At 41.7% G+C, this 11,884-nt stretch overlaps 1 protein-coding gene across 1 annotated transcript; it reads right to left on the bottom strand.

Moving 5' to 3' along the window:
• Nucleotides 1-5,217: 5,217 nt before the first annotated feature.
• On the bottom strand, nt 5,218-11,674 carry LOC147882326 (autophagy-related protein 8-like). The gene is made up of 5 exons (XM_087400341.1): nt 11,548-11,674; nt 11,415-11,470; nt 6,040-6,092; nt 5,657-5,775; nt 5,218-5,549 (listed from the first exon to the last, which is right to left on the bottom strand). Exons 1-5 carry the CDS (start codon nt 11,585-11,587, stop codon nt 5,461-5,463), a joined length of 357 nt encoding a protein of 118 aa, XP_087256467.1. The 5' UTR covers nt 11,588-11,674; the 3' UTR covers nt 5,218-5,460.
• Between the last annotated feature and the right edge of the window lie 210 nt (nt 11,675-11,884).

Genomic DNA, 11,884 nt, shown 5'->3' with positions numbered 1-11,884 from the left:
AAAGTTCACCATGAGTACGATTGGCCCCTTTTGCTTCTAGAGCTATTCCTTTGCTCCTTGAAAAGCAACACCATTTCTCTTGCTTACAAAGAATATTGCCTCCCCAACAACCTGCAGTGTCATGGATTCAACAAACAATCTTCCTTTGCAAATTGGTAGTCTTGCTTTGCCCCCTAGGCCTGCTACTTGGTAGACTCGAGGAGCATAAGGGCATTTCCTCCACCGCCTTCCCCCAAACACAAAGTGTCATCCCCTTTTCTCAAACATAAAGTGCTTTTGGCTCTGCTCATGCCAAAAAGGTGGAATTTTCTCAAGCTCCCAATAAAGAAGCTGACATCTTGAAAGAAGTGTTGCATAGGCTAGTTCCTATGCATTTATAGCTACATGAGTTCAAGGCATAGAATCAAGCCAAATGAGAAGCTATTATGAGCCTACTTTTCCAGAGTTGCTACTATCATCACAAATAGGCAGTAAACTTTTCATTTTTAATGGAATTGTATATGTATCCCTCATGAGAATGGACTTTGATAGAAGCTACATTGTAAAAATATTTTATCTCTAATACAAATACCCAACTCTTTTAACTCTCTCTCTCTCTCTCTCTCTCTCTCTCTCTCTCTCTCTCTCATTTCATAAGATGTAAATGGCAATTAACTAACATAACGATTTGTGACAAAAAAAAATAGCACAGATAGCATTGAAAGATTCACTAATGATAATTATTGTGTCAAGCATGCATATGATGTGCTCATCAAATTGCTTGTGTCTCCTCCACACCCTACAAATGTCCTTGTTTCGAGGAATTCTTGTGTTATTGTGCCAAAACAAGGTCATTGCAGAGAGATGACTTCCTTACTTAGGATGTCTCTCCTTTATGCCCATAAGTGTCTCACATCAAGATGTCTCTCCTTACTTAGGACGTATCTCCTTTATGCCCACAAGCTTCTCACATCGGCCTGCCTCTCCTTACTTGGGATGTTTCTCCTTTATGCCCACAACCTTCTCACATTGGGCTGCATTGCATCCACTTGAGCTGGAATTGCATCCAATTCTCACATTGGGCTGCATTGCATCCACTTTGATAGCCAAGAGCTGGAATCACATTTGACCTTCTAATGGACAACATCTTTGACACCATACACCCAAGTCATTTTGTATTTGTTTCATAGGAAAGAAACATGTCTAATTGACCCTCTTTGTGGGTAGTTGATCTAAGCTATGCACCCCTTTCACATTGCTGAGACCTTCTCTCAAATTAGAGAGCATGGTCTCTTGGGCATATCGCATTGGAGAGTGGACACTCGATGAATACTTAGTTGCAAGGTAAAGTTTCTGAGGACATGATCTTGGTACTCCCTCAAATGACCTAGTCGCTACCTTGAATGGTTCCACCATTTTTTATACCATTGCTCATGTTCTTTGTTTTGATGGCATTGCTTTGAGGCTAGCTACTTTGCAAGGAGGCATTTTTTCTAGTGTTGTCTCTGCCTTTGCATTCATTGTAAAGTGTCTTCCATTTTCATTTCTATATTATATCATCAATATCCATGGCCTTTAACCTCCTCCTCATACCTTGACTGGCTATATCAGCTTTCCTATCTCACAGCCTTCGTCTAGTTCTCTTGCAACACATGACAAACTACAACACACCCTGTGGTACCTTATTTTAAATGACAAATTTAAACCATAAAATGAGAAACCATTAATGTTAGACTAGATAGCTTGTTAAGAAAAACAAGGAATTTCCTGAAACTTTGTGATAGAAATCAAAATTTTTGCATACTCCAAGAGATATTGAGGAGCATGGAGAGCATGGGGGGGAATGTCCCTGCAATGGACAAGTGCATAGATGGGAAGAAGCCAAGATAGATACGGTGAGGAAAACCATTTTTAAAAAGCAACTAAAAGCCTAAAAGGTATAGATCACAAATGCCAAGAGAATTAGATTATCAAAGCAACATGAAGAATTTTTGCATAGGTCACAACCTACATGTGAAAGGGCATGATGCTTTATTTGAATGTAAACGCGAGAGATGTCAAATATTGGGAAGATTTGTCGATCGTGTTTTGCGACCTCCGATTGTACATTGCATCGACTTGTGCCCCCTCAATGAATGCAAGAAGGTCTAAAATGGTTGAAAGAAGCAAAAGGAAAGATGGCTCACGAGTGAGTTTGCTGCTATTGATTGAGAAATAGAACCACCTTTGACATGCTTATGGGCCTCATTGCAAGGTAGTGACTAGAAAAGAAACCAATGCAAAACGATAAATAATGTTGGATTTATTCAAAGAGTATTGCACATGTATGAATTGAGCCTTTTCTAGTACATACATTAATGGGTGAATTAAGCCTACAAAAATTACCAAATATTGAAATTTTAACACCACCATGAAGTAGCTTCATAAGTGTGAAGGACATTTTCTTACAAAGTTTGCCTTTTCACCAAATACAAAAAAATTATTGAGTGTGGCCTCAAATTTTTGCCCAATTGTAGCACAATATTGGACACCCCCTAAACCATAGCAAAGATTCTCAATTGGTTTCCTCCTTGGTTTATGGGAAGCACAAGTAGTGCACTTTCAAATGAACCTTGCTTCCATATATGTATAGAATAAAAATTTGATGTTTTTAAAATATTTTGGATATTGGATATCCTGTATAGTCCAAGATACATTCTTCATAGGCATAATAGCATTTGCAATAGTTCAATGATCTCATTCAAGATGTCAATTGTGTAATGTCTTGATCTCAGATTTAGGTTCAAAATATGTAGATTATTTTGGACACCAAGTTTCTCGAATTCCACTGAGCAATGCATAAGTTACAAATCAAGCAAATTATCCATATGCAATATATTCCTTGAACTTCACAAAAAATACCTACAACCAATCATGCATTGGACCTTGACATAAGTAGTAACATGTATTCTTTCCCTTGTGGAAGATTAATGAGAAAGTCCTTTTATTAGCAATGCATCCTTAGAAGGAGTGCTACAGTGGAGGATATATGTGAAGATCAAAGACAAAGAATGGTTTCAAGGGACTTTGCTAGTATACTCTCTCTCTTCCTAGCAATAAATAATAGAGATTAGATTATTTAAATATGTATATCCATTTTTCATTCCCTTGGGGGTTCATGTGTTTGAAGGGGAGGCTTGCAAGCTTGGAAACTTTCCTCATGGGGAAATTTTTCCAACATGTGGCGATATTTCTCTGGAGAGATTGTGCTTCATGCTCCAACATGTGGCGATATTTCTCTAGAGAGATTGTGCTTCATGTTCTCCTTACATTTGAAACCTATTTGTTCAAATTACTTTGATTTGAAATGAAACATAGTAAACAAAAAAGAGCTAAATATGCATGCTCATGGCCATACAATAGTGGTGAGTGTTAAAGAGGAGAAAATTCATGGCCATTCAATTATTAAAGAGAAGAAAAATCATGGGTATGTGGGGGAGGGGAGGAGATGGAATTCTTAAGGAAAGGAAGGGGAGGGAGAAGGGGTGGAGAGGCTAGAACCTAAGGTGATTCTAAGGGGGAAGAGTTGAAGGAGAGGCATGGAACCTAAACAAAATCTAAGGGCATAGAACGAGGAGGAGAGGCAAGAAACCTATTGGAGTTATAAGGGAATACAACTAGAAGGAGAGGCTAAGAAGAGGGGTTGAAAGGGAGAGAGGGGCTGAAGGGAGAGAAGGGTAGAGGCTAAAGGGAGAGGGGCTAGGAGGAGAGGCTAAGAGGGAACTCTAAGAAGGGAGAGGAGCTAGAGAGAGAGGTTGAGAGGGAGAGTCTAAGAAGGGAGAGGGCTAATAGTGAAGGTTGAAAGGAGGGATTGTGAGGACTGATAGGTTGAGGACCCGTTAAAGTGGAATCAAGCCTCAAAATGAAGCTATAGTTGGAGCTGAAAATTGTAATGTAAGAAACTGTTCTTGCCATGAATTGAAGGTGTTTGAAGTGAACTGAAGTTGCTATGAATCATGAATTTAAGAGGCTTGTAGCTACTGAGATTCCATGAAGAGAAGTCACTACGACTCCATGAAATAACCTACTGATGACCTAGGTCTAAGAGCTATTAAGAATCCACAAATGCAATTACTAATGGCACTTATCCAAGATAGAAATGGTTGCTAACAAGGTGAATGATATTTTATCATTCATAAGGCCTGCCCAAGATTTAAAAAAGCAAACAAAAAGGAATCCACTAGAAATGGTATGAAGGAAGACTAGAGGGGATAAAGGGAGGGGGGGAGAGAGAGAGAGAGAGAGAAAGTGAGAAAGTCAACCACTTTAAAGTTAGCATTCAAGTCCAATAAAGAACAGAAGCCACATATCAACATATTGTCCAATAGGAAAAATGCACTTCCGAAAAATCTAAAAAAGCCTAGTTTTTGCTTTGCCCAAATTGAATAGTTGCTAAGGCTACCAGGGCCAAGCCAAAAATGACCGTGACATTCATGCAAGTGCATACTCATTTTTGTACAATGATTGTGAGCATGAAAGGGGAGCATTCCCATGATTGTGGTGTTGAAAAAAGATTCAAGGTTGACTTCATGTGTGGTGTTGTGCCTAAAGGAAAGGCTTTCATATCCCAGAAGATGCCAATTGTTCTAAAATATTTTGTTTACCACCATTCCATATTTGGATGCATTTTCCAATCCACTTTAATGATGTATCTTAGACTTCAATCTTATATGAGGTTGATTTAATCATATGTGTGATGTGAAATGTAATAGGGTGTCCTTATACCATGTATACTTAGAGTCAGTGTAGCTGCATCGTTGCTGCAATGAGCATCTCTGCTACAGTGAGCATCTCAGTCTCGAAGTGTGGATCGAGAGATGCATGCATTTGAGTTTTCATGCCCTTATATCAAGTCAATCCAAATCAAGGGGGTCCAAAGGAAGGACTCCGATCAAATGAATTGCCACATGGTAAATGTCCAAGGATGTTCATGTTATAGCTCTCCTTTGAAATATGAAAAGGTACCCTGCCCTACTAGGTGCAACCTCTCGCAATGCATGTCAATGGATCTCAATGGGCATGAGTTGCCTCATTTTGGTTCTCACATTAACCTAAAACAAAGCTTGAAAGCCACTGGGTTTAATGTTTATGGTTTGTTCATTCATGATTTAAGCATATAGGAGCTTGAGGCTCTTCTTGCCACCATCAAGAGGATCTTGATGGATGAAAGATCCAACAAGGTAGCAAATGGATGAAATCCAAACAACAGTGCTATGTTTCATAAGTAAGGTTTGACTGATCAAAATGTTACAAGGGACCATCAATAATGTGAAAGTACAAGGTATAGCAAGAACTTCGCTTGCTTAAAGATTTTCACAGGTCCTGAATAAAAATGAATTAATTGGTGTATCTGGACATTCCATACAGTGTCAAAAGACCAATAATGAAACATCTGTACAATATACATATGTACAAAGTGAATCTATTAGCATTGGAAAACCCTTATCCAAAGGTCTTTTCACCACTGTAATGGACATACAAAAAACCGTCCTCGTCCTTGTAGTCATTGTAAATAGACGCCATCAAAGCAGCTACAACAAGTGCAGACTGGTTAGCTCATTCAAAACTATCTGAAGGCCCTGTGCCTTGTTCAGGAACAGAGATATAATTCTACGTTGTTTTTAGTTTTTCAACTAACCGATTGGTGGCAGCACATCACCCACAAAAATAAACAAAGCCTGCCCTGGTCTCAGGTGCAGCCTTCTTCCAATTATATACACGAACTGTCCCACAGTCAACTCTTCAGGAACAAGGAACCTGGCAAAACTTGTATGATTATTAAATTGTGCTTCTTCAAACTGCATATCCTCATTGGATTTTCACATGTGCACACAAAACATTTCCACAAACCCATTAAAGGGTTCTTATTGCATGCCCTTAACAGAACAAGTATCCAGAAAGATGAAACACCGGGGACTATGCAAGCAGTGCACTACTGTGGACAGGAAAATTACTCTTTAGAAATCACCAGGCTAAAACCACTTAACTACTTTCTCATAACACACAAAAGAAACCACATACTTTTTCTTCTCCATATCTGGCATGTCGGTCCTAGATGCTTTTTCAACGATTACCTGCCCAAACAATCATCAGGTTTGAGGAGTCAAAAAGCCTATCCAATATTGCTCATTACAGAAACCATCCTGGTAAATTTATGGATTCAAACTGAAACACAAGAACTTAGTCCCCCTCCTAATAATTTCACTTGACCACAAAATTGAAGCAAAATACTTGAAACTGTGTGCCCTCAGAGATGCATCATTCCTTGAGCAAGTGAAAGATTAAGGTTGTTGATAACTACAATGGCTAGAAATGGCAATAAAGGATATAGCAACGCCCTTGCTCTACTCAATAGAGGCCATAAGAGAGGCTTTTCATCCTCCACCAATGAGCCCTTGGGATTGGAGTCCCACATGTGACCACATGCTTTACACCCTCTTTGGCATCTCACATGACCTTTTGTAGACAACAATACCTGTCACGAGCATCCACAGCCCATGCTGCCATGTAGGCTGCCATGCAGGCAGCCATGTCAGCAGACTATGGAGCAGCTGCCACTGGACAGAACAGCAGGCACCACATCAGCAGGTGCCTCATCAGCATCATGCCAGCAAATGACATTGGCAGGCAATCGATGATGTCAGCAGCAGTCGGTGATGTCCACGATGTCAGCAGCCTGGTTGTCCATTTTTAGGGCTGAAGGGGGCCTATAAAAGGCAGCCCCTTGGCCATCATTCTTCATCCACTCCTACAGGCTCCAGTCTTCATCCAGCAGCAGTCCTAAGAGTTTAGAACAGGGCAAGAGAGTCTGCAGCAGCCCCTTCCAGCCCCTCCTTCACTTAGTGTTCAGTCCGGTACAGCAGCCTTTAGGTTCTGCCCTTCAGCAGCCCTCAGTTCCAGATCTACTGTGAGGGTATCCTCCTCTATACAATCCTCTTTTCTCTTTTGCAGTAAGTGTATTCCCTCCATACAGTTCTCTTTCTTTTCTTTTCCTCTTTGGAGGCCCCTTTTATATTCCTCCCTCAAAGTCTCACACTCGCTCCACAGTTTCGTGTTTGAGTGCATATTTCATCTCAGTTCCATTATTGTGAGTAGAGAGAGAGTGTGTTAGGCTTTCTCCCTGCTACAATACCTTTCCAAAGGGTCTCTGAGCTGGTATGTTGTGAGCTAGTAGTACTCCTTCAAGAGTTTCTACCAAATTCATACAATTGATTTGTCACTAGCCCAGTGACAAGTTTTAGGCTCTCGTCTTTTGATATTGCCTCTTTGATTTTGAAGAGGTTGTCCTTACATTCTCTATCTTTCTGTTGTTGTCATCCCTTTGGGGCAGACAGATATTCAGTTATTTATTCCTCTTTGCAGGCCCCTTTGACTGTACAGTGGCACTGTCTTGAATGCATATTTCATCTTGGTTCAGTTATTGTGAGCAGTGAGAGAGTGAGTTAGGCTTTCTCCCTGCTACAATCCCTTTCCAAAGAGTCTCTGAGCTGGAATGTCGAGAGCTAGTACTACTTCAAGAGTTTCTCACAAATTCATTGATTTGTCACTAGCCCAGTGACATACGTTTTTGGCTCCTCTCATCTTTTAATATTGCCTCTTTGATTTTAAAAAGGTTGGCCTTACGTCACATCAAGTCTTGTACGCGTGGTATCTGAGCAACTAATAAGGCATCAGAAACAGAAATGACAGTGTGATCTGTGATTACAATTAAAAACGATCGCTCTAATAATAAGCAGCCAAAAATGCTCTTATAGGCTCAGAAAGCCTTGATTCAGGGTAGACTTTCAAGGACCCCATACAGACAAGGAGGCAGCAACACTAAAATATTGCACCTCAGCAGAGCTTGATGCCCGTACTCAAATTGCCAACTTGACAACAGCATCAAGGACCATGCGTAGCCTCAAATCAGCTCATCCCAATCAATAAAATCAAGGTGCTATACATAACAAGATTCATCCAATCCAAGCACATGTACCCCAAGACCTCCAAGTGTCATGGCAAAAGTGCCTAAGATGCTCCTCCACCCATTCACCCTCTTGGACTGACCATCATCTCAAGATGGTATTTGGGATGCTTTAAATGACACTGGCCAACAATAACCCATAAACTTAGCATCCCTCTTCCCACTAACAATCTGATGCAACACAAGATCAATGAATCGCCAAGCCACTTGGGATGCTCGCTAGAATGTCTTGGGCAGGACAAAGTGGGTTTGTTTGGTAAGCCTATCAAATGCCACATGAATGTTGCTCTAATTCTTGTCTATGCTCTAAATCTTGTCTATGTTAGGTAGCCCAATAATAAATTCAATCAAAAAATGTGTTCACGACTGCAACAAACCAGCCATTTTATATTACAAGCGTAGCAAGCATATTGAGACATACTTCACCACATTTCTCCATAGACCTTCCCAATAGAAACTCTACTCAACACATCATAGGTTTTGGTGATGTCCAGATGTCCTACATCTCTCTCACACGCCAAAGCTATAGGTATATTACAACCTGTTGTTGACTTACCAATCCCACCCTTTCCATAAACTACTACTTTCATTCCGCAAGCTCCAATTCATTTTCTTCATCCCAACTATCCCCCACTCCACAACTAGTCCATGGACGGTTAGCCACCTAGCAGTGAAAATCAGATAAGTTCGATCTGGGGTCATTGGTGCTCATACTCAACTTAGTTTCCAACTTACAACAAACAACCCGCCAAAATGGCTATCAAGCTTACTGTCACGGTTACAATACCGGCAAGGAGACCATGTAGCTTGAAAACTCCTTCAACCCACATAAAGTCATGACTACTAGGTGTTCTTAATAAATCAACTCCACATACACTGTGTTTTCGTAAAAGAATCTTTCATTCAGAAGAATGTACGTTCATAGTTGTCTTAAAGTGAGACAGCTAGTACGCATAAACTCTACCTATTTACTTGGTACTTCTAGCGCTTTAAAACATAGTCTTTGACATCCTTATTCATATCAAGGCAAAACACTATCTTTTTATAAGAGCATACGTCTTTTGAATTCCCAAATGTCATATACTTGGGCCATCATGATACTCATATCAAAGTTGGCATTGTAAGAAAACAGACATGCAAGGCTTCTTTACGTAACCAACACTCCTGCGGAAGGAAGATTGTGAAAATGTTGCCTGAAAATCACACAGTAGTAAATATGTATTGCTCCAAAGATTTGTACAAAGGTGTACATAATGTGCCACCATCAGCAAATAAGGTACTGCCTAGACGTGGACCCCTTGCACCACAAAATTGTTCTCCTACCTCCTCCTGGCACCTTCAAATCTCTGTCAGCCTGCATGCTCTCCATGAGCTTCAGAGGGATGAGTAGAGGCCCTCAAACCAGGCCTCCTTGCTGCTTCGATGGACAGCCCAAAGGTGAGGTACTGTTGTCTTCCGTTCCTTGACCTCCTTGCTGCCTCCATCTGAAGCCAATGCATGAGGCACAAGGCACCTTGATATCTGGTTCTTTGGACCTCCTAGCTTCTTGTACTGCAGCCCAAATCTGAGGCACCAAAGACCTATCTCTGTGGTGTAGTGCTATTGACCCTGAAGATAATCTGCAGGCTGAACTGCCTGATTTGTGGCCTCCTCTACTGCTCCAAAATGATATGGGATATGAGACAAACTCACAGATACTATTGGCCTCCCTGCTGCTCTCCAAGGCAGCCTATTGTGCGGCACACTGGATAATAAGAGGGCCCAGGTTGAGCCCTTTATATAGGTCTGGAATACTCCAGAACCAGCTGACCAGTTCCGCAGCTGGCCCAAACAGACTGCCAGCTGATCCTGTCCGAAATGTGCCATCTGACACAGTCCCTCATTGGTAAGTGTAGACCATAGTATAAGCATATGCTCTCACACATATCAAGTACCAAGTACCATTCCACTGACCGGAACAAACTTGGGTTGCCAATAAGAATATTTCCAACACAATCTTAAGATACCCACAACATCGTGTCATGTTTCAAAAAGAAGAGCCTAACTCATACAGGTTATGCCTCATCCACGTCTATCTCAAGAGTGATTTTCATAGTCATTGCCTGGGATTGGATACTTAATAATCATAAACATTCCAAAAGAACAAGGTCACATTTGCCCGCATTCAAAGCCATCCCTCATACCACTTTTAAAATGACCCACTTGCGTCCCTCCCTCAACACGTTATTTTAATATCTCGCCATCACACCCCTTGTCTCATCCTACTTCACCAAACAATACTATTTCAAGTTCACATATGATTCAGTGCACTTCCTTTCAACACCCCTTCGTGACCCAAAATCACCTTCAATGTATACACATGAAATATCCAAAAAAGGCAGCTACCCTTCTACCGTTCTAATGTTTGTGTAACACATTCGATATATTATACCAATCTTAACATTCCATGATATTCTTGGATGGAAGCCAAAAGTATGCTATACTTTTTGAAGGGCCACCAAGGACAGCAGATTAGCCCCTTCAAAATGGATTCTTACCTAGTATATACTAGGCAAGTGACGCATGATCTACATTCCCATCTGTGCGAAAGACTTTCAAGCTTACGTCATGAGGAGAATCCAAAAGCCTACTTTACTTTCACTATGTAGGACCTCCCCCCAAAATCATCAAAAAATCATTGCAAACTCTGCTCTCTTCAAGCATATCACCAAGGCTGCACGCCTAGAGGTGCTCCCCGAAGACACCAAAATAACAGGAGGCTCAAAACCACATCATCAAGCTCTCAAGCACCTCATTGCAAAATCAGAACACCATCCAATTTAAGATGCCAAGGAGAGCACAGGACGCCAATGGCAAATCTCATTCACTTCTGGGCGATACTTGACAATCTCTTCATAATCAATTCACATCCACTTTTCCAGTTTGAGTTTTCATTGAAATTTTAAGGCTGCGGTAGCCACTCTCTACGGTTGGATCTCATGATAATTTTTGGGATGCTAGGCCTCTTTGCCCTCTCACAGATGTTCATTACTATTCAGTCAGTCCTTTATCCCCTCATTCTCCTATCTCTTGACTTTTGCGTACGCTCTAAGTCTACTGCGAGCCGTCCTTTCAGTCGTGGACGTTAAAGCTGATCACAGCAGTGCTGCTATGTTAATTTCAGCTTACAATCTCTCTTGATCTATTGCTGCTAGTTGATCATATCGCGTATAAACCTAATGGCTAGCGGACTCGCTTCCCTGTGAAAATCAATTCAGATCAATCCTCCAGCGCCGGCGGCCGACCATTTTAATCCTGTTGTTAGTTTGACCTCCTAACCTTGCAGATCTAAGAAACAAAGCTGGAGAGCAGAGAGCGGCAGCGCCCCGTATCTATTCGCTGAGCGCTATCCGGACCTCCAGCAAGATGGAGAAAGAAACTCAAAGAAACTTACAGGGATGCGGTCGGGGTATTTCTGCCGCATCTTTGCGGCCTTAGCAGTGCGCTCCGCTGCAAAACAAAGGCAAAAGGTGAAAAAGGTGAATGGGGAGCAAAAGAATGGGAGAAGGGGAGGAAGGGGGACGGACCGAGGGAGAACTCCTTTTTGAAGGCAGAGGCGTGTCCCATGGTAGGAAGGGGAAGGGCTGGAGAGAGCTAGGGCAACAAGCAAAAGGGAAAATGAGGGAGGGAGCATGATGCAGGGATTTAAAGCACAGAAAGCCTGTACACGCGCGGAATCTATTTCAGCCCACGAGGCCCTCGTGATCGGCCCACTCCATTCTCTCCACCTCATCAACATTCCACTCCTACACGACCGCCTCGCCGTGTCGGCCAAATCAAGGACGCGCTTCCCGCCGGCAGATCTGCCACCTGGTTGCCCCACTTCTTCCCTTGATAGTCAAGCCAGTCGGTCATCGGAATTCT

This window comes from Dipteris shenzhenensis, chromosome 29 (genome assembly GCF_047967505.1).
Source record: "Dipteris shenzhenensis isolate YYH24624 ecotype China chromosome 29, Dip_SZ_1.0, whole genome shotgun sequence".
NCBI lineage: Eukaryota > Viridiplantae > Streptophyta > Polypodiopsida > Gleicheniales > Dipteridaceae > Dipteris > Dipteris shenzhenensis.
Note: the sequence above shows the minus strand (reverse complement) of the source record. Positions and strands in the feature narration are given on the sequence as shown.